The 26,875-nt window shown below is 41.1% G+C and overlaps 2 protein-coding genes across 7 annotated transcripts in view; one reads left to right on the top strand and one right to left on the bottom strand.

Moving 5' to 3' along the window:
• Nucleotides 1–26,875, top strand: part of MCF2L2 (MCF.2 cell line derived transforming sequence-like 2) — a 219,901-nt gene that overhangs the window by 109,860 nt on the left and 83,166 nt on the right. The window lies entirely within an intron of this gene.
• On the bottom strand, nucleotides 7,486–9,257 carry B3GNT5 (UDP-GlcNAc:betaGal beta-1,3-N-acetylglucosaminyltransferase 5). Its single transcript, XM_070753708.1, has one exon. It carries the CDS (start codon nucleotides 9,167–9,169, stop codon nucleotides 8,036–8,038), a length of 1,134 nt encoding a protein of 377 aa, XP_070609809.1. The 5' UTR covers nucleotides 9,170–9,257; the 3' UTR covers nucleotides 7,486–8,035.

Genomic DNA, 26,875 nt, shown 5'->3' with positions numbered 1-26,875 from the left:
GGGTCTTGCCTCCCAAGGACAATTCTATCCGTCCATCCATTACCCTGGGGGGGGGGAATTATTGACCCCCTCAGAGAGGGTCCGCAACTTGGGCGGCCTCCTCGATCCACAGCTCACATTAGAGAAACATCTTTCAGCTGTGGCGAGGGAGGCGTTTGCCCAGGTTCGCCTGGTGCGCCAGTTGCGGCCCTACTTGGACCGGGAGTCATTGCTCACAGTCACTCATGCCCTCATCACCTCGAGGCTCAACTACTGTAATGCTCTCTACATGGGGCTACCTTTGAAAAGTGTTCGGAAACTTTAGATCGTGCAGAATGCAGCTGCGAGAGCAATTATGGGCTTCTCTAAGTATGCCCATATCACTCCAACACTCCGCAGTCTGCATTGGTTGCCAATCAGTTTCCGGTCACAATTCAAAGTGTTGGTTATGACCTATAAAGCCCTTCATGGCACTGGACCAGAATATCTCCGGGACCGCCTTCTGCCGCACGAATCCCAGCGACCGGTTCAGTCCCACAGAGTTGGCCTTCTCCGGGTCCCGTCGACTAAACAATGTCGTCTGGCGGGACCCAGGGGAAGAGCCTTCTCTGTGGCGGCTCCGACCCTCTGGAACCAGCTCCCCCCTGAGATTAGGATTGCCCCCACCTTCCTTGCCTTTCGCAAACTCCTTAAAACTCACCTCTGCCGTCAGGCAGGGGGGAACTGAAACATCTCCCCCTTGCCCATGTTGTTTTGGTGTTAGATTGATTGTATGCATGTTTTTTAATATTCTGGGGTTGTTTTTTATGAATTTTTTAGTTTAAAATTGTAATTGGATTGGTGGGTATTGGATTTGTTATTATGTATTGTTTTTACCTTATGAGCCACCCCGAGTTTGCGGAGAGGGGTGGCATATAAATCCAATAAATCTAATCTAATCTAATCTACCTGCACTTACTTGGGAGCCAAAATGGAGGGCGTGGGGACGCCTGGAATGGGCGGGATAGGAAGGGGCAGGGTTAGCCACCAATTTAACTACTGGTTCACCCAAATGGGCCCGAACCTACTAAATCCCACCCCTGCTTACATCCAGGGACGGGCTACTGCCCAGACGGTGGGGGGAACGCAGTGGGGTAGCAAAAATGGAGCTCCATCCCAGAGCACCCAATTTACACTGAAAGATGTTGAAAAAAAATGCAGGGTGTCCTGCATAAGCCACACCCACAGTATGGTAGTAAAACCTTTGGTAGCCCTTCACTGCTTACATCTAGGCTGAGTAAACCTACCTCTTTTTTTTACTCTCTTCTAAAATCATCCCTTCATTCCCTTTCAGTGTCAGGATTTTCAGGGAAAACAGAAAAGGAGGATGGCAGATTGCTTTAGAAAATAAGCTGTTCTCTCCCCTTTTTAATTTTGCATTTGGCAATGGGTATAAGAAAGCAATCATACAATGATTGTTTAGATTTTTATATGTTTTTTTAGGATTCATGTCTTCGCCTTAGAATTTTAAATGTTAGATTTCTTGTACCTTTGTATTTGTTTTGTTGTGAGCGGCCCTGAGTCCCAAAAGGGTGGCATAAAAATCTAGTAATAATAATAATAATAATAATAATAATAATAATAATAATAATAATAATAAATAAATAAATAAAATAGTAGAAAAATTAAGGACAAGGAGTGAAATACATGGGGTGGGGGTTAAAAACACACATCAGAAATATTTTAGTTATTTCTAGCTAGCTATCTGTAATCTATTCACCTAACCTAACTTAACCACATATTATGCTATATATTTAGCTAGCTCGCTAGCCAACACTATATTTTGTTGTCCTTTTTAATTTTCATGGCTTTTCAGAATCACTTAGGTGACAAGGATGGCTGCACCCTCAACCAACCAACCAACCAACCAACCAAATAAATAAATAAATATACATACAGTATAGACAAACAAGCAGGTTGCCCAGATTCCTCTGCCTGTTTTCTTGACTAAACCCAAATGAATTTCAAAGTGAAAGTATGTTTTTTAACATACATACAGATACACACAGGACACATTAAGTAAATATTGAAAAATGGGTGTCTGCAGGCTATGGTAAAACAAAGTCAAGATGGCGGCCACAACAGCCAAAGAAGCCCCGCCTTAAAGTGCTGTAGAAAACAGAACTTTGATTGGCCAGTCATGGTCGCCATCTTGACTTTTTTTTGTTGTTTGCCATTTTGTTCAGCCCAATGTGGAATTGTTCGGTGGAATTAAAACATGAACCTTTTCTCCCCAAAACCCCCAATTTTGCACACAGCACAATGTTGCAGGTGGAATTGTCAGCCAAGAATGGTTTTCCAAGACAATTCTTCATTGGCTTTCCCTGTTTAAAATCCAGCATGTTCCCCCGCAGCCATCTTGACTCTCTTTCCCTCAGGGTGGCCCACCTCTTGGCCACCAGCTCTCTTTTGCTGCCTGCTTTGGCCATCTTCGGTTGTAGGGTCTCTCCTAAAACTTCATTTAACTTTCAGGGGCAAACTAAAGAGGAAAGGAGGGGCCCATGTGGCAGTTTCCTCAGCAGAAATATGGAAGTGTCTTATCTTCTTTTTTTCAGCATTTATAATTGAGGCGATGGCTATTACATGGGCCTAGCCATGCTTAGATGACTAGAAGGCCACATCACTCCCGAGATAACAAGTCTTTGATACTTGCCCCCAGGGTCACCTGGTGGTCTCCCTTCCTTGCAGAGCCTCCAGGCCTAAGCAGGGGCCGTCCCCTGACTGACCAAAAGCACCATCCGCAATGAATGGGGCCTCAGTCCAGGCCTCCTGTGGCTTGCAGAAGTGACAATTATAATCTGTGTTAGGTAAGCACAAGCATATTTAAAATGCACATTAGTTTAAAAAATGCATCAACGTTCAGTGTTTGAATAATTATGGAAAAGTGTTTATCATGTAGAGAATACAGATTTCTATTGCTGCCACAAAAGAAGTAGCATACTCAGTGCATGCAAAATTACTATCCTAGCAATATTTCAGACTATTGAGATTAAATCAGGCCTTTTGATAAAATTAGGCTGTTTTTAAAGTATGTCCTGGTTTCTAGAAAACAAATTTGTGGCTGAACTAATGTGTCAAGAAACACAATTAGATGAAGCCTATCTCAACCCTCAAGTATGGTTTCAGGCCTGGCTACAGCACCAAAACTGCTTTGGTCACACTGATGGATGATCTCTGGTGGACCCAGCATAGGGATCAGTCCTCTATCCTGGTGCTTCTTGACCTCTCAGCGGCTTTCGATACCATCCACCATGGTATCCTTCTGTGCCAACCAGAGGGATTGGGAGTGGGAGGCACTGTATTCCTACCTCTTGTCGTAGGCAGTCGGTGTTGGCAGCAGGTCAGAGGTCGGTTCCTAGGTCCCTCCTCTATTGAATTCCTCATGGGTTGGTCATCTTCCCCCTGCTGTTTAATATTTACATGAAACCACTGGGTGAGATCATCCAACGACACGGGGCGAGTTACCAAGAGTACGCTGATAATACTCAGCTGTACATCTCCACCCCATGTCAACTCAGTGAAGCAGTGGAGGTGATGTGGCAGTGTCTGGAGGCTGTTAGGGTCTGGATGAATGTTAACGGCTCAAGCTCAACCCCAACAAGATGGAGTGGCTGTGGGTTCTGCCTCCCAAGGATAATTCCATTTGTCCTTCCATTACCCCGGGGGGGGGGATTTTTGACCCCCTCAGAGAGGGTACGCAATTTGGGAGTCCACCTGGATTCACAGTCGAGCTTAGAACATCATCTCTCAGCTGTGGCAAGGGGGGCATTTGCACAGGTTCACCTGGTGCACCAGTTGCGGCCCCATTTGGACAGGGAGTCTCTTCTCACAGTCAATCATGCCCTCACGCTACCTTTAAAGAACGTTCGGAGACTGCAGTTAGTGCAAAATGCAGCCACGTGAACCATTATGGGCCTTCCATGGTATACACATATCTCACCATCACTCTGTGTGCTGCATTGACTACCGATTGGTCTCCGAGCACAATTCAAAGTATTGGTCATGACCTATAATGGCTTAGGACCAGATTACTTAAGGGACTGTATTCTACTTCATGTATCCCAGCGGCTGGTCGTGTCCCACAGACTTGGCCTTCTCCAGGTCCCATCAAGTAGACAATGTCGCCTGCTGGGATCTAAGGGAAGAGTCTTCTCTGTGGGGGATCCGGCCCTCAGGAATCAGTTCCCCCCAGAGATTTGCACCACACCCAACCTTCTCACCTTCCTCAAGAGTTTGAAGACTCTTTGAAGAGATTTGTACCACCCCCACCCTCCCGACCTTTCATAAGATTTTAAAAACTCACCTTTGCTGGCAGGTTTGGGGCCGTTGAGCACTGGCATCTTTGCTCCAGCCGAATGTATGATTGTGATGAATGAATGTGCATTAACTGTTTTAATAATTGGGGTTTTAAATTAGATTTTAACTCTGGCTTTCTAACATGTTCTATTTGTAATTATTCCTGTTTGTAAACCGCCCTGAATCTACAGAGAAGGTCAGCCTAGAAATCAAATAATAACTAAATAATAAATAAAGTTGCCTGCAATGGAAATAAAATAATAGAGTATGCTTGTTATCTGGTGCTTTCAATTTAGCATCTCATGTGCACACAGTTTAAAAGTCCCACCTAAGGTGGGAGGCAATATCTTATTGACAATTATTGGAATTGCAACCTCAAAGAAAAACAGGAAATCTTTTCCAAATACAGTGATACCTCGTCTTACAAATGCCTCGTCATACAAACTTTTTGAGATACAAACCCGGTGTTTAAGATTTTTTTGCCTCTTCTTACAAACTATTTTCACCTTACAAACCCACCGCAGCCGCTGGGATGCCCCGCCTCCGGACTTCTGTTGCCAGTGAAGCACCTGTTTTTGCGCTGCTGGGATTCCCCTGAGGCTCCCCTCCATGGGAAATCCCACCTCCGGACTTCCGTGTTTTTGTGATGCTGCAGGGGAATCCCAGCAGGGGAATTCCAGCAGTGCAAAAACAGGTGCTTCGCTGGCAACGGAAGTCCGGAGGTGGGGTTTCCCAGCGAGGGGAGCCTCAGTGAAATCGCAGCATCGCAAAAACACAGAAGTCCGGAGGTGGGATTTCCTATGGAGGGGAACCTCAGGGGTATCCCAGCAGTGCAAAAACGGGTGCTTCGGCTGGCAAAAGGGGTGAATTTTGGGCTTGCACGCATTAATCACTTTTCCATTGATTCCTGTGGGAAAAATTGTTTCGTCTTACAATCTTTTCACCTTAAGAACCTCGTCCCGGAACCAATTAAGTTTGTAAGACAAGATATCACTCTATTCTATTTTAGAAGAAGCAAATGTTATTGTGGAAAAATTACAAGAGAACATATACAAAATACACAACATGTTTATTGAAAATAGATATTTTATAAAACACTGTTCAGAACAAAGTGTTGTGAATAAATAATTGCTGCTCTTAGATTTTTTAAAATCATCAAATAGCTGCAAACCAAACAAGTAAAAACCAGTACAGTATAACAGTCCTCAGTTGAATGACAATTCAGACTGAAGCAAGTATTTGTGAAGTCAGGGAAAAATATTACAGCCCTGCATCTGGAATACTAGTAAAACTAAAGATTTCCCGTTTAAAATTTTTAAAGTTAATGTTCAAAGCAATGGAAACTGTAGTTTAATGTTTCCAAATGTAAAATAATGCACTTGTGGAAAAGGAATCCTCAATCTGAGTATTGTATTGGCAGTTCTGTGTTAGCAAAAACTTCAGAAGAGAAGGATTTAAGGGTAGTGATTTCTGACAGTCTCAAAATGGGTGAACAGTGCAGTCAGGCGGTAGGGAAAGCAAGTAGGATGCTTGGCTGCATAGCTAGAGGTATAACAAGCAGGAAGAGGGAGATTATGATCCCGCTATATAGAGTGCTGGTGAGACCATATTTGGGATACTGTGTTCAGTTCTGGAGACCTCACCTACAAAAAGATATTGACAAAATTGAACGGGTCCAAAGACGGGCTACAAGAATGGTGGAAGGTCTTAAGCATAAAACGTATCAGGAAAGACTTAATGAACTCAATCTTTATAGTCTGGTGGACAGAAGGAAAAGGGGGGACATGATCGAAATATTTAAATATGTTAAAGGGTTAAATAAGGTTCAGGAGGGAAGTGTATCTGAAGTTAGTTGGGGGAAAGATCAAAAGCAACATGAGAAAATATTATTTTACTGAAAGAGTAGTAGATCCTTGGAACAAACTTCCAGCAGACGTGGTTGATAAATCCACAGTAACTGAATTTAAACATGCCTGGGATAAACATATATCCATTGTAAGATAAAATACAGGAAATAGATGGATCATGAGGTCTTTTTCTGCCGTCAGTCTTCTATGTTTCTAATGTTCAGATCCCCAAGCTTAAAAAGGATGCTTTTATAAAGTACTTAAATAATTAAGCATTCTTATCTGTGCTAAACAATATAGAACTCTATTCCTTAAAAATTCCTTCCTCTTTTTTAACATAGCAAACCTGCTATAAAACAAAAACACGCACAGCTTTTTCAGTTAGCACACGTGTGAGTTTATGCTTTGTAATTCTGCAAAACATAAGCAGTTAATTTAATCTGACACAACAAACAAGTCAAATGTTTGCTTGACGACAAGATGAGGATATTCAAGCATATTGTGTCTATGGTGTGTCTTATCAGTAGTTGGTAGCTTTGTATTATTTTGAAATTAGTTAAAGTAACATAGAATTCTCACCCCCAAGAAAATCCATATTAAATTTGCCTTAATTACAACTTCAACTGGAGCACTGGGAGGGTGAAAAATGGGCCGACCGGAAATTAGGAAACGAGGGTCATGTGCGGGGGGCAGGGCAGCGCAGTGGATTCACGTATGTACACGCGGGGGGCACGTGGGGGCATTGAATTATGGGTGTTGGTACACGCATGTGCACTTTCGGCACCTGAAGAAAAAAAGGTTCGCCACCACTGGCCTAGAGGTATGCAGACAACACAACCCTGTTTCATCCTGTTCTGGAAATGGAATATATGGTTATTTTACTCATGCTAAAAAACACAGAATAGGAGAATTTTTCATTTGAAAGCTTATAAATGGTACAATCCCTGAAATTGATTAAGAGAAAACTACTTTATGAAATTGGCACAGCTTGGAGGTAAAGTTAATTTCTTTTAAAATATATTTACCGTGTGCTGCCTAATCATGTATATGCCAATTTCATAGTTTTTGAAAGAAAAAATGGAATTAAATACTTAACATTTTAAGAGTGTTCTACATGTGTTCCTGGAGTGTACCTCCAGTATTAATTAATTTCTTAAACATAACTTGTTTAACGGGAATCATTGAGGAGATAACACAATTGCAGTGAACACCAACTGAGTAAATCAATTGAAACTTGTAGATTGGAGCACTGAGGCAGGACCATCAATTTTATGCTGTTTATGTTTTGGTGTGTAACTTAGAACTATGAAATGTAAGACAACAGTTTGCAGAATTCACTAGAAATATTTAATGTCAACTATAGCACCACTTACATAGGATCAGGGTATTTTTTAAATTAATTTTGAGTGATCACATAATAAAACACATAAAGTTATTCAGTTATAAAAACATTAGATCAAAATACAATGTGCTTAGAAGTTATAGAACTGTGTTTGTGTGTGGAAAAAGTGCTCTTGCATTTGTATACTGTCACAACAAGTACTTCATCATTCTCCATTTGGACTGCAAATATTAACATATTAGAAAATGTGATTTTCTAATCAAATCTAATAAAAAAATTCCATTACCATTTGGTAATTTCATAGTTTCAGATTGAGAAATATAAATGTTAACTTTAAGATCTATCCAGTTCTCTAAAGCTATCTGATGGGAAACTTTACTATGCTAGGAAAATTTATAATTATAATGTACCTTTGGAGAATTGTGCAATCTGCAGGCAAGTTTTTATCGAACATTTGCCATGTCCATTTTAATTTGTTATGGAGACTTCCTCCTTCATTCTGGCTCAGTAAATCTATTCTGATATTCAAGTATTAGGAAAATGCAGCTGAACAAAGATATGTATTATGACTATATAATTTGCAAAGCAACATAATATTAACTATTCTACAATATATACTACCCCAAACTCCAGAAGAAATGTTTTTCATTTTTAGATCTGTAATCTGTTGCCAAAAATACTGAAGGTCTTTTACATGTCCGTGAGAAGTAATCATTTTGTCATAAATGCAAGGATGATATGGAGCCTTTTCTCCCCCAGAAAAGAAGGGGTGGTTCTGTGGTAAAATTCCCACTTTTTTGGCACAAAGTCCCATGAAAACATCATCAATGTAAAAACTTGAATTAAGAGTCTGTGAGGCTCGGTATACTTTAGCGGCTACGTCTCTAGATAGCACATATGCAGCTCCAGCTGTGTAGTCAGGATAAATAGGCCATGGGTACATTTCATAGGAAACATAATATTTGCTTTTCTTATCTCTCACGGGAAGTGATGCATGATGCACGTGCCCAACCCAAACATCCTGAGCCCCCTTTTGCGCTAGATTTTGGAGGTATGCAATAAGATTTGGCATGTGAATAAATATGTCATCATCGGCTGACATGACAAACTTGGCATGAGGGCAGAACTCGTTTGCCCAGCTGAACTGCAACAGTAATTTGTAGGTAAGATTGTAAAAAGTATCCAAAAAGTCTTGTTGAATCAGATCACCATGCCTCTCATCTTCCCTTTCCAGCCTCGTTTGCATTTCACTTCCCCGTGAAAAATGTACTGACTGTCCTAAAACAAATAAGGCTTTTATGTTGACATTCGTATAGTGATGAACGTAGTCTTCATTGCCCCATGTTTGTCGAATTGCATCTCTCCTGTGGTGGTTTTCTGGTGAAGTCTTTACAAAGATCAAGAGGAGAACATCTTGCCCTTGACATTTCTCTTCGTGATTGATCAAATATCGATGACTTGCTACCTTGTTACATTTGCTAGTAGTTAGGTTCTCATTCACAAAAGCATAGGTATTTATAAGGAATCTGTACGAGAAAGATTGCATATAGTCCATAACGGCAGGTTTATCAATATCTACAAAATAAACCACAAAGCATAGAACAAAACAAGTGGCAAAAATGTGGACAAACTGATATTTTCTAACTCTTCTAGATTTAACATACATTCTGTTTCACTTCTTTATATATGATTCCAATTAAAGGTTTGTATCTTTAAATAAGTTCTCGTGTGAGTCTTCAGCATTTCTCTTTCAGGAAAAGTATTCATTTTAGATGCATACTGGCATCTGCGTTACTGGAGAGTCATCTCAATGAAATCCCAATATATTCACTTTTAAATGTCATCTGGTTTCCAAAGAAATTTGGTGAATGTAGTAGGACGACTTTGACAACATACAAAGATTCTCTTGTTGCTTCTTCACTTGATGTAATATCAGCTGAAAACGGAATAGTTACAACACCATCATCTGCAAAACAGAAGAAAAAATTCATCTTAAGTATACTGTAGTTCATAATTTCTATATGACTTGGTAACAGAGGGATAATTATTTCACAGACTCTACCAGCAGTCTGAGAATTAGACCTGCCCAACAGGTTTCTATGGAGATCCTCAATCATTCCATTTAGAGTAGTCCCAAAGGTACTTTTTTTGAAAGGCAACTAGACTTTTTAATTCGTTTTTCTTTGAAAACATTTCTCTCCTCAGACAAGAACTTCTTCAGTTCTAATGAATTGGTGGGAAACGAAAGGATTTATATTCTTTGTAGTTATCTGGTTGTTAGCATTCTGAGGATTGGTCATTAGCTCTCTAATTCAAATTCTGGGAGTGTCTATGGAAAGATTATCTGTCCTCCAGCTCGTGGTTGTCTCAAAGGTGCTTTTTCAAAATGCAACTGGACTTTATTTTTCCTTGAAGACATTTTGCTTCTCACTCAAAAATTTCTTGGATTAGAAGCAAATGCCTTCAAGGAAAAACAAAGAAATCCAGGTTGCCTTTTGAAAAAGCCCCTTTGAGACATCCAATTCTGGGAGTTGAAGTGCACAAACATTGTAAAGTTGTCACAGTTGTCTACTTCTGATCTACAGTAATGAAAACTCTGGAGGAACCTGGTAGCATTTTTTCTGGCTAACCAATTTTATTAAAAGGCATCCTCTTTCCCAAGCCTGGCCTATGATGGCCTTTTCTCTCCTAATGTTACTCCTGCCTTCATGGTCTTTCGGAGACCAGTCCTGGCTTATCTGCAATAGAGAAGAAAGGTTCACTTGCAGAAGAACATCATCCTCCAAAACTAAGATTTACAGAAGAAATCAAGATCTGTCTTCAAGGCAGGCCATTTCTCCCAGTCCTGGGGACTCTTGGGGGAAAGCAATGTATGAACCCCAAAGGCAAGATGTTCCATAGAATTCTTTATTGTCGAACTGTGATTGGACACAAAAGGAATTTGTCTTGGTGCTTATGCTCTCAGTGGAGAATATGTGTGCATATAAGTATATACTAGACACTCCTTCCTTGCGTAACCAAATGAAATGAAAATATAGAAACATTGCACCACAAATCGATGGAAAACAAAACCCCTAAAAACGAATCCGTATCTTCTTCACAAATATGCAGTATACAGAACTAAAGAAAACAAACCTACAATTCCGCACACTAGATACAAATACTTAATATTAGGTTGTTTGATAAGAGTCAAACAAAAATGGGCCTAGGAGGCCTCATTGAAGCCTCCTGGGAAGTGAAAACAGGCCTAGGAAGCCTTCCACCATCCCTTTCCCCTGCTGCCCCCCCCCCCCCCCAGGCATCCCATTTTAGGCCTAAGAGGCCTCCCTGCACTTACTTGGCACCCAAAATGGAGGGTGTGGGGACTCCTGAAATGAGCGGGATAGGAAGGGGCAGGGCTAGCCAGCAATTTAACTACCGGTTCACCCAAATGGGCCTGAACCTGCTAAATCCTATCACTGCTTACATCTATGTTGTCATGCTGAGGAAACCTACATTTATTTATTTTTTTTAACTCTCCTCTTCTAAAATCATCCCTTCCTTCCCTTTCAGTGTCAGAATGTTAAGGGAAAGCAGAAAAGGGGGTGGTGGCAGATTGCCTTAGAAAATAAGCTGTTCTCCCTTCTTTTTAATTTTGGAACTAGTGTAAGAAAGCAATCATGCAATGATTGCTTAGATTTTTATATGTTTTTTAGGATTCATTGTTCTTGCTGTAGAATTTTAAAGGTTACATTTCTTGTACCTTTGTATTTAGAAACATAGAAACATAGAAGACTGATGGCAGAAAAAGACCTCATGGTCCATTTAGTCTGCCCTTATACTATTTCCTGTATTTTATCTTACAATGGATATATGTTTATCCCAGGCATGTTTAAATTTTGTTACTGTGGATTTACCAACCACGTCTGCTGGAAGTTTGTTCCAAGGATCTACTACTCTTTCAGTAAAATAATATTTTCTCACGTTGCTTTTAATCTTTCCCCCAACTAACTTCAGATTGTGTCCCTTTGTTCTTGTGTTCACTTTCCTATTAAAAACACTTCCCTCCTGAACCTTATTTAGCCCTTTAACATATTTAAATGTTTCGATCATGTCCCCCCTTTTCCTTCTGTCCTCCAGACTATACAGATTGAGTTCATTAAGTCTTTCCTGATACGTTTTATGCTTAAGACCTTCCACCATTCTTGTAGCCCGTCTTTGGACCCGTTCAATTTTGTCAATATCATTTTGTAGGTGAGGTCTCCAGAACTGAATTTGTTTTGTTTTGAGCCGCCCTTACTCCCAGGAGAAGGGTGGCACAGAAATCTAATAATAATAAATAAATAAAATACAGGTGAAAGTCAAAAAATTAGCATATCGTGCAAACATTCCTTTATTTCAGTAATGTAACTTAAAAAGTGAAATTTAAGATATGGAAGATATTCATAACATTCAAGGCAAAATAGTTCAAGCTGTGATTTGTCATAATTGTAATGATTATGGGGTACAGTTCATGAGAACCCCAAATCCCCCATCTCAGAAAATTAAAATATTACATGTGATCAATAAAAAAAGGATTGTACATAGAACAATATCGAACTTCTGAAAAGTATAAGCAGGCATATGTATTCAATACTTCATTTGGGCCCCTTTTGTAGCAACACTCCATGGCCTGCACTGGCTGCGGATCAATTGCCGGTCACAATCAAAGTGTTAGTTATGACCTACAAAGCCCTACATGGCATCGGACCAGAATATCTCCGAGACCACCTTCTGCCGCACAAATCCCAGCGGCTGATTAGGTCCCACAGAGTTGGCCTTCTCCGGGTCCCATCGACTAAACAATGTCGTATGGTGGGACCCAGGGGCAGAGCCTTCTCTGTCCCCCAGAGATTAGGACTGCCACCACCCTCCTCGCCTTTCTTAAATGATTAAAAACTCATCTTTGCCGCCAGGCATGGGGAAACTAACACCCCCCCCCCCAATTGTCAAGGCTGGTGTATGGTTTGATGGGTTGTGTGATTATTTTATTTTATTATAAGGGTTTTAAATTGTATTTTAAAATTGGATTTGTACACTGTTTATGTGGTTGTGAGCCGCCCTGAGTCCTCAGAGAGGGGCGGCATACAAATCTAATAAATTATTATTAATTATTATTATTAATTTATTTTATTTTATTATTTTATTTATTTTATTTATTGTTAGAGTTGAAAGGGACCATGCAATTAATGCCTCAATGCAGCATGGCATGGAAGTTATCAGCCTATAGCACTGCTGAGGTGTTATGGAAGATCAGGATGCTTCAATAGCGACTTTCAGCTCTTCTGCATTGTTCGGTATCATGTCTCTCATCTTTCTCTTGGCAATGCCTCATAGATTCTCTATGGGGTTCAGGCCAGGCGGGTTTGCTGGCCAATCAAGCACAGTAATCCCATGGTGATTGCAGCAGGTTTTGGTGCTTGGGCAGTTTGGGCAAGTGCCAAATCTTGCTGGAAAATTTAAGTCACCATCTCCATAAAGCTTTGTATGCGGATGGAAGCATGGAACACTCCAAAATCTCCCAGTAGACAGCTGCGTTGACCCTGGACTTAATGAAGCACAGTGGACCAATACCAGCAGATGGCATAGCTCCCCAAATCAACACAAACTGTGGAAATGTTACACTGGTCTTCAAGCATGTTGCAGTGCGTGCCTCTCCATTCTTCCTCCATACTCTGGGTCCTTGGTTTCCAAATGAGCTGCAAAAGTTTCCACAATCTGTGTTGATAGTTTCATTCAGATTTAAAATAAAAAGCAAAGGAGGCAATTTGAAAACTGCAGCTATAACACCATTCAGGAGAGGAAAGCGAATCTTGAGGTTTTCATGTGAAAACAAAGAACCATTTAATATAAACTGAAGGGTAAGTCATTTTATTTCAATAGACTGTCCAAATTGCTATTTCTAGCACAGACCAAAACATCCTGGGTTTGGAGCCTGTCGTTTGCAACATAAAATGAGCTGTACAAGCAGTTTGCACAATTGAAATCAGCACATTTTACAGTGCAAGTCATGCTCTGTTATTTTGGCTGCAAAAATTACGCAACACATATCAAATGAATGAAACAACTCAGCAAGGAAAATACTAGAGATTTCTTCTGTTGCTAACAGATAAAATGGTATTATTTCATTCAATGTATTTATTTTATTTCTATTGCAACTATATTGCAAGGATTCATAAAAATGATTGTAATGATAACTAGAGAGAGAGAGAGGGAAGGAACATTAGAGAATAATAAAATAATTATTAGATTTGTATGCCGCCCTTCTCCGAGGACTTGGAGCAGCTCACAATAAGACTGTAAAATAAATCCATCTCGGAGAGGGGCGGCATACAAATCTAATAAATTATTAATCTATCTGTCTGTCTGTCTGTCTGTCTGTCTGTCTGTCTGTCTATAATCTATCTATCTAATCTATTTATCAAATCTATCTATCTATCTATCTATCTATCTCTATCTCTCTAATCTATTTATCTATCAGATCTATCTATCTATCTATCTATCTATCTATCTATCTATCTATCTATCTATCTATCTATCTATCTATCTAACCTGCCCCTCTCTGAAGACTCAAGGTGGCTTACAACATATAAAAGAACAATAAAAAATATCATGTCCAAAATTAAAATTAATTAATCTAAAACCCCAAATCCTTAAAAACCAATCACTCTCATTCAGACAGTCAGACATACATTCCATTCATCGGCCAGGGACTAATGTCTAATGGCCTCAGACCTGTCGGCACAGGTGGGTGCTTGGACTCTTGCGGAAGGCAGGGAGGGTGGGGGCAGTACAAATCTCTGGGGGGAGCTGGTTCTAGAGGGCCAGGGCCCCCACAGAGAAGGCTCTTCCCCTAGGACCCACCAGGTGACATTGTCTAGTTGACGGGACCTGGAGAAGGCCAACTCTGTGGGACCTGACCGGTCGCTGGGACTCATGCGGCAGAAGGTGGTCCCGTAAGTAATCTGGTCCGATGCCATTATTATTATTATTTATTAGATTTGTATTCCACCCCTCTCCGCAGACTCGGAGCGGCGCACAGCAGTGATAAAACAATATATAATAGCAAATCTAATATAAAAGTCTAAAATAACAATTTTACATTAAAGCCTAAAAAACCCCATTATATAAAAAAGCATACATATAAACATAGCATACATAAAACTGCATAGGCAAGGGGAGATGTCTCAGTTCCACCGTGCCTGATGGCAGAGGTGGGTTTTAAGAAATTTACAAAAGGCAAGGAGGGTGGGGGCAGTTCTAATCTCTAGGGGGAGCTGGTTCCAGAGGGTCGGGGCCACTATAGAGAAGGCTCTTCCCCTGGGTCCCACCAGCCAACATTTTTTAGTCGACGGGAGCGGGAGAAGGCCACCTCTGTGGCACCTAACCGGCCGCTGTGATTCGTGTGGCAGAAGGCGGTCTCGTAGATATTCTGGTCCGGTGCCATGAAGGGCTTTATAGGTCATAACCAACAGTTTGAATTGTGACTGGAAACTGATCGGCAACCAATGCAGACTGCGGAGTGTTGGTGTAACATGGGCATACCTAGGGAAGCCCATGATTGCTCTCGCAGCTGCATTCTGCACGATCTGAAGTTTCCGAACACTCTTCAAAGGTAGCCCCATGTAGAGAGCATTACAACAGTCGAGCCTCCAGGTGATGAGGGCATGAGTGACTGTGAGCAGTGACTCCCGGTCCAAATAGGGCCGCAACTGGTGCACCAGGCGAACCTGGGCAAACGCCCCCCTCGCCATAGCTGAAAGACGTTTCTCTAATGTGAGCTGTGGATCTAGGAGGACGCCCAAGTTGCCATGTAAGGCTTATAAACATAGCATATGTATATTTGTTATGTATGTGTATAATTTTGAGAACAGTCAACACAATTTCATTTTTAATGTGTGCCAGTGTGCCCACAGTAAAAAAATAACAATAAAGGTTATCTATCTATTAAAACCCAGATAAATATCAGACTAATATTCAAGCAGTTAACAATATCCCAATTAAGAAACTGGCAACCAAGCTAATAGTTACAGCCCAAACTAGGACCACTCCCTCCAACACTGGCAGACAAGCCACTGAAATATACACTGAGAGCAGGGGTGAAAGGCTACTGGTTCAGGCCGGTTCGCCTGAACTGGTAGTAAAAGAAACTGGTGGTATCTTTTTCTTTTATGTACCCTAAGAGCATATGCACCAAGACAAATTCCTTGCGTGTCCAAACACATTTGGCCAATAAAATTCTATTCTATTCTATTCTAAAAAATGCTTTAAAAAATATTTTAAAGGTTCCAACGATTTTGGACCCAGCTGATCGTCACAGCTGATCGTTGAAACTTAAAAACTTTTTAAAGCATTTTTAAATTACCGGTTCACCCAGTCACATGACACACAAACACACACCAAGCCAGGTCTACAGAACCGGTAGGGGAAAATTTTGAATTTCGCCATTGACTGAGAGCAAAACTCTACTCCCTACCAGCACTGATGATGTTACCTAGTTTGAGTAATGAAAGATTTGCAAGAAAACATCCAAGCTTAGCACCAAGGAACCCTCATACCCAATTATTTTGTATCATTGCGTGCAGCACAGTTAACTAGCAGAAGAGAGAAAAAAATCAAGATATACAGTACTGTATTATATCCATTGTATTCTCACAATTGAGTAAGAAAGTTACTAAAATTTTTTTTTAAAGTAAGACAAAGTTAAATGAGCAAGACTAGTTCTTGACCCACCCACACTGGTAACTATCACTTATTTTTCAAAATGTTTATATGTCTTTTTTGATCTGCTCCAGAATCTTACTTGGTAAAGATTAACTTGTAGTTCACTGAATTCTCTTTATCTCCCTGTTTTGAAGGCAGGACCTATATACACTGCTCAAATAAAAATAAAGGGAACACTTAAACAACACAATATAACTTCAATTAAATCAAACCTCTGTGAAATCAAACTGTCCACTTAGGAAGCAACACTGATTGGCAATCAATTTCACATGCTGTTGTGCACATTCAACTTTGTACAGAACAAAATATTCAATGGAAATATTTCATTCATTCAGATCTAGGATGTGTTGTTTGAGTGTTCCCTTTATTTTTTTGAGCAGTGTATGTTCTACAATTGTCTATCACTTTAACTCTCTTCTGGGATTCCTCAAGATAAAGCCTCTATTCAAATCATTACTGACTTCAGTCCTGTGGCTTATTTAATTCACCTGGCCCAGGAGATTTAAATTCATTTAATAGAATAGAACAAAATATAATTTCTATTGACACACAAGGAACACACATGCTCTCAATGTACATAAAAGACAAGTTCATCAAGAATCTTAAGGTACAACATTTAATGATAGTCGAGGTACAAATAAGCAATCCAATCATATTAGTAACAAGTCAATATAAATTTTAAGAATACAAGCAACAAAGTTACGGTTTGCCCTTCATGGCATCGGGCCAGAATATCTCCGAGACCGCCTTCTGCCGCAAGAATCCCAGCGACCGGTTAGGTCCCACAGAGTTGGCCTTCTCCAGGTCCTGTCGACTAAATGTCGTCTGGCGGGACCCAGGGGAAGAGCCTTCTCTGTGGCAGCCCCGACCCTTTGGAACCAGCTCCACCCGGAGATTAGAATTGCCCCCACCCTCCTTGTCTTTCGTAAACTTCTTAAAACCCACCTCTGCTGCCAGGCATGGGGGAACTGAGACATCTCCCCCGGGCCCATACAATTTATGCATGGTATGCTTGTGTGTATGTTTTCTTTTTAATAACGGGTTTTTAATGACTTTTAATTATAAGATTTGTTATATACTGTGTTATTATTGTTGTGAGCTGCCCCGAGTCTACGGAGAAGGGCGGCATACAAATCTAATAAATTGAATTGAATTGAATTGTGGGAGGAGATTCATTTTTTTCAATTTCAATTCAATTTATTAGACTTGTATGCCGCCCCTCTCCGAGGACCCGGAGCGGTGATGGGAATAGGTGATGGGAACAATGAGAATATTAATAGTAGTGCAGACTTAGTAAATAGTTTGAGGGAGTTATTTGTTTAGCAGAGTGATAGCGTTCAGTGGGGGGGACTGTTCTTGTTTGTAGTTGTTTTGGGTGTGCAGTGCTCTATAGAGATGTTTTGAGGGTGGGAGTTGAAACAGTTTATGTCCAGGATGTGAGGGGTCAGTAAATATTTGCACAGCGCTCTTTTGGCTTGTGCAGTATACAGGTCCTTAACTGAAGGCAGGCTAGCAGCCCCGAGTCTACGGAGAGGGGCTGCATACAAATCTTATAAATGATATCCATTGTTTGCTGTGTATTTCTGTGCATGTGTGCCTGACCCATAGAAATAGCAAAGAATTGGAGAAAAGTACATTATGGCAGAATATTAATGCCAGAAACTTTCTTAAATGTGATCACTCTAACTCCTCCCAAATATTTAAATAGATCTACTCCAAACATGACTGTCAGGGTTTAATTCAGCTGCTTTATCTTAATACTAAAACAGGACAATTTTACATTTCAGATTATACCTTTACAGATCTTTAAAATGGATGTATACATCAATTTTAACTATATTATTCTCTATTATTTAAAAGAAGATACAATAGCCCAGGGCCTCTTCAGATCAAGCATTTATTTTAAAAAGCTTCTTCATTTTGTTAATTTGTGTAGAACAATAATAAAACAGTCTTTAAAAAATAAGTCTAATAATTTGAACATTCTATAGACATTTTGTTCTGTCCCAGCGCCAAGCCCCCCAAGAGTCAGATGGACAGCACTGGATTAAATAATAAAGGTTTTACTAGGTTCAATTGTTTATGTAACTTAGCATAAAAGGTGGACTGATTTATATTTGGGACATAGATTTTCACTATTGTTATTATTCTATTTGTTTAACCAATCCTTGTTAACAGGAGATGTTCCTGAGGATTGGAGAATGGCAAGTGTTGTGCCTATCCACAAGAAGGGCAGTAGAGAAGAAGCTGGTAACTACAGGCCAGTTAGCTTGACATCAGTTGTCGTTAAAATGATGGAGACTCTACTGAAAAAGAGGATAAATCAGCACCTAAAAAACAATAAATTATTGGACCCAAATCAGCATGGCTTTACTGAAGGCAAATCATGTCAGACTAATCTCATTGATTTCTTTGACTATGTCACAAAGGTGTTGGATGAAGGTGGTGCCGTGGATATTGCCTACCTGGACTTCAGCAAAGCCTTTGATACGGTTCCACATAAAGAGCTGATAGATAAATTAGTGAAGATTGGACTTAATCCCTGGATAGTTCAATGGATTTGCAGCTGGCTGAAGCATAGACACCAGAGGGTTGTTGTGAATGGCGAGTATTCTGAGCAGAGTCAGGTTACAAGCGGTGTGCCACAAGGGTCTGTTCTGGGTCCTATTCTTTTTAATATGTTTGTGAGTGACATAGGGGAAGGTCTGGTAGGGAAGGTTTGCCTATTTGCCGATGACTCTAAAGTGTGCAATAGGGTTGATATTCCTGGAGGCGTCGGCAATATGGTAAATGATTTAGCTTTACTAGATAAATGGTCAAAGCAATGGAAACTGCAGTTTAATGTTTCCAAATGTAAAATAATGCACTTGGGGAAAAGGAATCCTCAATCTGACTACTGTATTGGCAGTTCTGTGTTAGCAAATACTTCAAAAGAAAAGGATTTAGGCGTAGTGATTTCTGACAGTCTCAAAATGGGTGAACAGTGCAGTCAGGCAGTAGGGAAAGCAAGTAGGATGCTTGGCTGCATAGCTAGAGGTATAACAAGCAGGAAGAGGGAGATTATGATCCCGCTATATAGAGTGCTGGTGAGACCACATTTGGAATACTGTGTTCAGTTCTGGAGACCTCACCTACAAAAAGATATTGACAAAATTGAACGGGTCCAAAGACGGGCTACAAGAATGGTGGAAGGTCTTAAGTATAAAACGTATCAGGAAAGACTTAATGAACTCAATCTGTATAGTCTGGAGGACAGAAGGAAAAGGGGGGACATGATCGAAACATTTAAATATATTAAAGGGTTAAATAAGGTCCAGGAGGGAAGTGTTTTTAATAGGAAAGTGAACACAAGAACAAGGGGACACAATCTGAGGTTAGTTGGGGGAAAGATCAAAAGCAACATGAGAAAATATTATTTTACTGAAAGAGTAGTAGATCCTTGGAACAAACTTCCAGCAGACGTGGTAGATAAATCCACAGTAACTGAATTTAAATATGCCTGGGATAAACATATATCTATCCTAAGATAAAATACAGAAAATAGTATAAGGGCAGACTAGATGGACCATGGGGTCTTTTTCTGCCGTCAGACTTCTATGTTTCTATGTTTCTATTACCCACCTTATTTCGATTATCAGTATTCTACCTTCCTCCTCTCTATGCAACACTTTTGGATTTAACCATTTTTTAATTTATATTGCTATTCCTCTTTTTTTAAAAACTAGACAATGTTACATAGTTTTGCTTATTTCAGCAGTGATTGTTGTTCCCTTTTAATATTATTATTATTATTATTATTATTATTATTATTATTATTAATTAGATTTGTATGCCGCCCCTCTCCGTAGGCTTCTTGTATGAACTTCTTGTAGGCATGTGTAGTCTACAGAGAGGGGCGGCATACAAATCTAATAAATAATAATAATAATAATAATAATAATAATAATGTGATAACAAAGTTTTGTTTTGATAGCCTATAGAGTATTTTTTCCCCTTTTTAAAGGTGAGTTCAATCTATTTATGTTTAGAGATATTAAGTTTATCTCTTCCTTCTGTCTTCTTTCAGTTTGTCATTTCCTTGTATTCCCCTCTCCTTGCTTTCGTTTTGTGCTCTCGTTCTTGTTCTCCCGCCTTCTCTTTCATATTTAGTTGATGTCATTCTCTCACTTCTCTCCTGATGCTGCAAATTCTCCTCTGAATTCAATGCCTCTAGACTTTCTCTTCCCCTTTCCCCTTTGTCTTTACTCTCTCTAAGTTCTCTTCCCCCTTCATGTATTGTTCAAAAAAGCTCTTTGCCTCTTCGACTGATATAATTCGATATTTTTTTTTGTCATGTATTGTTATTAACATTCCTCCTGGTACTAGCCATCTAAAGGCTCTTCTGCTTTTCATCAGGTTGGACGATAAGAAATTGTATGGTCTCCTTCTTTCCCTAATGCACCGTGGTATCTGTCGAAGCACTACTAACTCCTTTCCCTTATATATAACCTAGGATTCTCTACTATTGACCTCACCCCATCCCTAAAGGGGTGCATAAGAGCACCAGTGTGCCTACCGTCCCTGTCCCAATGTTTTATTTATTTATTTATTTTTTATTTTATTTGTTTATTTATTTTGTCCAATACACAATGAGGGTTTTAGTGGATATATATATATACACATAGTAAAATATGTGGGTATATATATACACATAGTAAAATACATGATGAAGGTTATAGAGGAGATACTCATAGTAAAATATATCTATGAAAGAATAGAAAAGAAGATATAGTAATAGAACATATCAATGAAAGAATAGAAGAAGGGATATAGGAATAGAAGAAAGGAATAGGAGATATAGGAGAGCAATAGGACAGGGGAAGGAAGGCACCCTTACTGACTTCTTAGGAATCTGGATAGGTCAACCGTAGATAATCTAAGGGTAAAATGTTGGGGGTTTGGGGATGACACTATGGAGTCCGGTAATGAGTTCCACGCTTCGACAAATCGGTTACTGAAGTTGTATTTTTTACAGTCAAATTTGGAGCGGTTAATATTAAGTTTAAATCTGTTGTGTGCTCTTGTGTTGTTGTGGTTGAAGCTGAAGTAGTCACCGACAGGCAGGACATACCAGCATATGATCTTGTGGGCAATACTTAGATCTTGTTTAAGGCGTCTTAGTTCTAGACTTTCTAGCCCCAGGATTGAAAGTCTAGTCTCGTAAGGTATTCTGTTTCAAGTGGAGGGAGTGATGGGCTCTTCTGGTGAAGTATCTTTGGACATTTTCAAGGGTGTCAATGTCTGAGATGCGATATGGGTTCCAAACAGATGAGCTGTATTCGAGGATGGGTCTGGCAAAAGTTTTGTAAGCTCTGGTAAGTAGTGTGAGATTGCCAGAGCAGAAGCTACGTAGGATTAGGTTTACAACTCTTGAAGCCTTCTTGGCTATATTGTTGCAGTGGGCTTTGGCACTTAAATCTTTTGTTATTAGTATATCAAGGTCTTTAACTGAGTGGGGATTATCTGTGATAATTTGATTATTCAGTTCGTATTTGGAGTTCAGATTCTTCTTCCCAATGTGTAGGACAGAGCATTTGCTAGTTGAGATTTGGAGTTGCCATGTGTTAGACCACTCAGAAACAGCGTCAAGGTCTTTTTGGAGAGTACTTCCCATGTATTGAAAATCGTCTCATGTATACATGTTTATACTTTTACAGTACTGTAATCTTAGATATGCAGGACAAAATAACAAATAGCAATAAACACAGAGCACAGACTCTGACATCCCCTAAATTCAGGAACAAACCTCCAGTATGATTCAGTTCCCCTTTTCAATTCAGCAGCATTGCCTAACCCAGTGTTTTTCAACCAGTGTGCCGGGGCACACTAGTGTGCCGAGAGATGTGGTCAGGTGTGCCGCGAAGCTCAGAAAGAGAGAGAGAGAGAAAGAAAGCAAGAGAGAGAGAGAAAGAAAGCAAGAGAGAGAGAGAGAAAGAAAGCAAGAGAGAGAGAAAGAAAACAAGAGAGAGAGAGAGAGAAAGAAAGCAAGAGAGAGAGAGAAAGAAAGCAAGAGAGAGAGAAAGAAAGCAAGAGAGAGAGAGAAAGAAAACAAGAGAGAGAGAGAAAGAAAGCAAGAGAGAGAGAGAAAGAAAGCAAGAGAGAGAGAAAGAAAACAAGAGAGAGAAAGAAAACAAGAGAGAGAGAGAAAGAAAGGCAGGGAAGGAGGGAGAGATAGAAAGAGCAAAAAAGAGAGGAAGGAAGAGAGAAAGAAAGAGGGATGGAGAGAGAGAGGAACAAAGAGAGAGAAAGAGGGAGAGAAATAGAGCGAAAGGGAGGAAGAGAGAGAAAGAGAATTTTTTTGTCCAAACTTTTTTTAGCCCCCCCACTCTCCCCCGCTCAATGTGCCCCATGATTTTGTATATGTAAAAAATGTGCCGCAGCTCAAAAAAGGTTGAAAATCACTGGCCTAACCAACAAAAACCGCCTTTGCAAATTTCAAGGAAAGAGTGCACGACTGTTTTGTTTGTTTGTTTTACTCATGTACATATTTATAGTATACAAAGATATAACAATGTTTATATACATGATACTAGTAAGAGGGAAAAAAACATTAGGACAGGGGACGGAAGGCACGTTGGTGCACTTATGCAGGCCCCTTACTGACCTTACTAAGGAAATTCAGGGGTGGGAAGAACGCAGAGGGAAGGAGAGTAGTAGGCAGGAAAGTTTTAACTCCTGGGATGCACTACCTGACTCTGTGGTTTCTTCCCCAAAACTTTAACCTTAAGACTATCACCCCATTCCTAACAGGTCCATAAGGAATGTGCATAAGCGCACCAATGTGCCTAACCATCCCTGTCCTAATATTCCCATGTGTTCTTAACCATAGCTGATGTACTCAGAACCCATGTTTAAACATTTATTCACCATCATGTTTATACTATCTCAGTAATTTTACATATGCTTGACAAATAAAATGAAAGAAAGAAATGGAAAGAAAGAGAAAGAAAGAAAGAAAAGAGAAAGAAAGAAAGAAAGTGAACACAAGAACAAGGGGGCACAATCTGAGGTTAGTTGGGGGAAAGATCAGAAGCAACATGAGAAAATATGATTTTACTGAAAGAGTAGTAGATGCTTGGAACAAACTTCCAGCAAACGTGGTTGGTAAATCCACAGTAACTGAATTTAAACATGTCTGGGATAAACAAACATACATCCTAAGAGAAAATACAGGAAATAGTATAAGGGCAGACTAGATGGACCATGAGGTCTTTTTCTGCCATCAATCTTCTAGGTTTCTATGAAAGGAAGGAAGGAAAGAAAGAGAGAGAGAGAGAGAAAGAAAAAAGAAAAAAGAGAAAGAAAGAAAGGAAGGAAGGAAGGAAAGGAAGAAAGAGAAGGAGAGAGAGAGAGAGAGAGAGAGAGAGAGACGCACTTGAAGGAGAAGGTGGTTGGACAGCAGCAGAATAAAATGGGGAAATCCGACCTACCCGGGAGTAAGTCCCTTTCCAGCTTCCACCGTCTTCGCTTTAAAGCCGACCGGCCGGCAGGCCGTTTTTCAGGATGCCCAAAAGGCGATGTCGCAACGCTGCCCGGTGGCAAATGCCTAAGCGGAGCTGGATTAGCTCGCCCTGCCGGGAGGGAAGCCCGCTGGGGAATCGGCAGGCAGGCAAGGAGGGCGGCGGCGGCAGAGGTGGCTTACGGGCTGTGAAAAACCGTTCTCCTCCAGACGGGGGACTGACTGGTCAAAAGGAAGGAAGGAGAGAGAGGAAAGAAAGAAAGAAAGAAAAAAGAACGGAAGGGAAGGAAGGAAGATGGGTGGAAGGGAGGGGAGGGAGGGATGGTGAAAGGAGAACAAGTGGAAGGGTGGAAGGGAGGGAGAGAGAAAGGAAAGGAAAAGAGGAGAAGGAAGGAAGGAAGATGGGTGGAAGGGGGAGGGATGGTGCAAGGAGAGCATGTGGAAAGGTGGAAGGGAGGGGGAGAGAAAGGAAAGGAGTGGAGAAGGAAGGAAAAAAGGAAGATGGGAGGGGAAAGGAGAGGGTGGAAGGAAGGGGGGAGAGAGGAGGTAAAGTGGCAGAGGAAAGGGAAGGAAGGGAAGGAGGAAAAAAGAAAGGAAAGAAAGAAGGGGGAGGGAAGGAAGGAAGGTGGGAGGGAGGGAGGGAGGGTGAAAGGAGAGCTTGTGGAAGAGAAGGAGAGAGAAGAGAAAGGAGGGAGAAGGGAAAGGAGGAGAGGGGAAGGAAGGAAGGGGGTGTGGGGGAAATCTAAGGGACTCCGATAAATCAGCGCCTTGCACAGCCAGGAATCGCCTTCCCCCCCAGGTGGCTTAAACTTTCCCTGCCTCAAAACAGCCGAAGCCGGTAAGGACTCCCACACCCCACCCCACGCGCTTAAGCTCTGCCGGGGTTTGAACGGCCCCTTCGCCTTCCGAGCGCGCCCCTTTGCCTGCGTCCCCATCATCCTGGGCGAACGCCGAGGGTCCACCGCGCCTCCCCGCTTGCAGCCCAGCCCAGGGAGGGAAAAAACCTCCAGCCGCTGACCTCTTTTTGTCCGGAGCCTCCGGGAGATGCTCTAGTCGATCCTCTCGCCTTTACGTGGGCCCGACGGCACGCGGGACAAAGGCAAAGCGCCGCTTTTAAAACCCCGGGCGGGCCAACGGAGGGAAGTCCGAGTCACTCCGGGGGGGGGGGGGGGGTGAAGGGCGGGGGCTTCATTTTCTTTGCTGGGCGCTGATTGGCTTAGAACGAGAGCGCCTCATTTGCATCCCACTCCTTGTTCTTCTACCTCCGCGACCCCGCCTTCTTTTCGAGCATGGGGGAAAAAAACGATGGGAGTTGTAGTCCGGGGGATTTTATTTATTTATGTCACATGTTTTTTTTACTGAATTTGAAAATTAAGGGAGACTAGGATAGATCTATTAAGGCCTTATTTTCGGCTAGCCATACCCTCAGTGGGACTTGAACCTGCAACCTTTGCCTTGTAAGGCAGAGAATTAACCTCTAGCATAGAGTATCCAATCCCAATATACAGTATACTGACCTCTTAGGGACCTGGAGAGGTCAACCGTGGACAGTCTAAGGGAAAAATGTTGGGGGATGACACTACGCAGTCCGGTAAGGAGTTCCACGCTTCGACAACTCGATTGCTAAAGTCATATTTTTTGCAGTCAAGTTTGGAGTGGTTAACATTAAGCTTGAATCTGTTGTGGGCTCTTGTGTTGTGATTGAAGCTGAAGTAGTCGTTGACAGGCAGGACGTTGCAGCATATGATATTGTGGGCAGCAGTTAGATCGTGTTTTAGGTGTCATAGTTCTAAGCTTTCTAGACCCAGGATTGTTAGTCTACTTTCTTATGATATTCGGTTTCGAGTGGAACAACCGGAATCCTGCAACCGGAGAGATTGGTGAGGGTGTCTCAACCCGTAAATCATTAACCTGGTAAGGGTGGATTTGAATGTTAGAGGAAGACAAGCGGGTCATTCTATCAACTAGATCTATATATAGGTTTATATGCAGTCTATAAATTGGGGAACCAGAGTTTTGGCTGCCTGTACAAAATGGGGTGGTTTTACTTAGTGCCTTGAATCACATGGCCGGTGGGCAGAATTAGCCTTTAAAGTTGCATTCTAAGCATTGCGCCACCAGGTCTTTCATCATCATCATCATCATCATCATCATCATCATCATCATCATCTGTTTGTTTGTTTGTTTGTTTGTTTATTTACTTATTTGCTTGCTTGCTTGCTTGCTTGCTTGCTTGCTTGCTTGCTTGCTTGCTTGCTTGCTTGCTTGCTTGCTTGCTTGCTTGCTTGCTTACTTATTAGATTTGTATGCCGCCCCTCTCCGAAGACTCGGGGCGGCTAACAACAATGAAAAGACAATGAAAACAAATCTAATATTAAAGAATAATCTAAAAAACCTCAATTTAAAGAACCACTCATACATACAAGCATGCCATGTATAAATTCTATAAGCCTAGGGGGAAGGGAAATTTCAATTCCCCCATGCCTGACGACAGAGGTGGGTTTTAAGGAGCTTGCGAAAGGCAAGGAGGGTGGGGGCAACTCTGATATCTGGGGGGGAGCTGGTTCCAGAGGGTCGGGGCCGCCACAGAGAAGGCTCTTCTCCTGGGTCCCACCAAACGACATTATTATTATTATTATTATTAAAAGGGACCTTGCAGGTCATCTAGTCCAGGGATAAGCAAAGTTTTCTCTTCTATGAGTTGCGGACTTCAACGCCCAGAATTCCTGAGCCAAACATGCTAGCTCAGGAATTCTGGGAGTTGAAGTCCACATGTCATAGAAGAGGCAACTTTGCCTACCACTGACATACATCACACTAGTCCAGTGCTTCTCAATTATTTTCTCTTACGCTCCTCCCCCCCTTAAACATTTTGCCCCACCCCAACACTCCATCAGGATGATTATTTGCAATATTTGGCACGTTTTCGCTCTGAAAAAATTCAAATGGCTTATCAGCGTGGTTGGGGTGTCATGTGTTTAAGTGACTCCTTAATTTATTTGGCTTCTTGCTCTCATTTTTAGACACAGTAAACATACCGGTCTTTCCTCGCCTCCCACTGTAGTCACAGTGAAGCCAAGGTCTACATATGCTTTGTCATATTTCATCATCTTAGCTTAGCTTTCGGGAGAC

Source organism: Erythrolamprus reginae, chromosome 5, assembly GCF_031021105.1.
Source record: "Erythrolamprus reginae isolate rEryReg1 chromosome 5, rEryReg1.hap1, whole genome shotgun sequence".
Lineage (NCBI taxonomy): Eukaryota > Metazoa > Chordata > Lepidosauria > Squamata > Dipsadidae > Erythrolamprus > Erythrolamprus reginae.
This window is presented reverse-complemented; position numbering and strand designations above follow the sequence as displayed.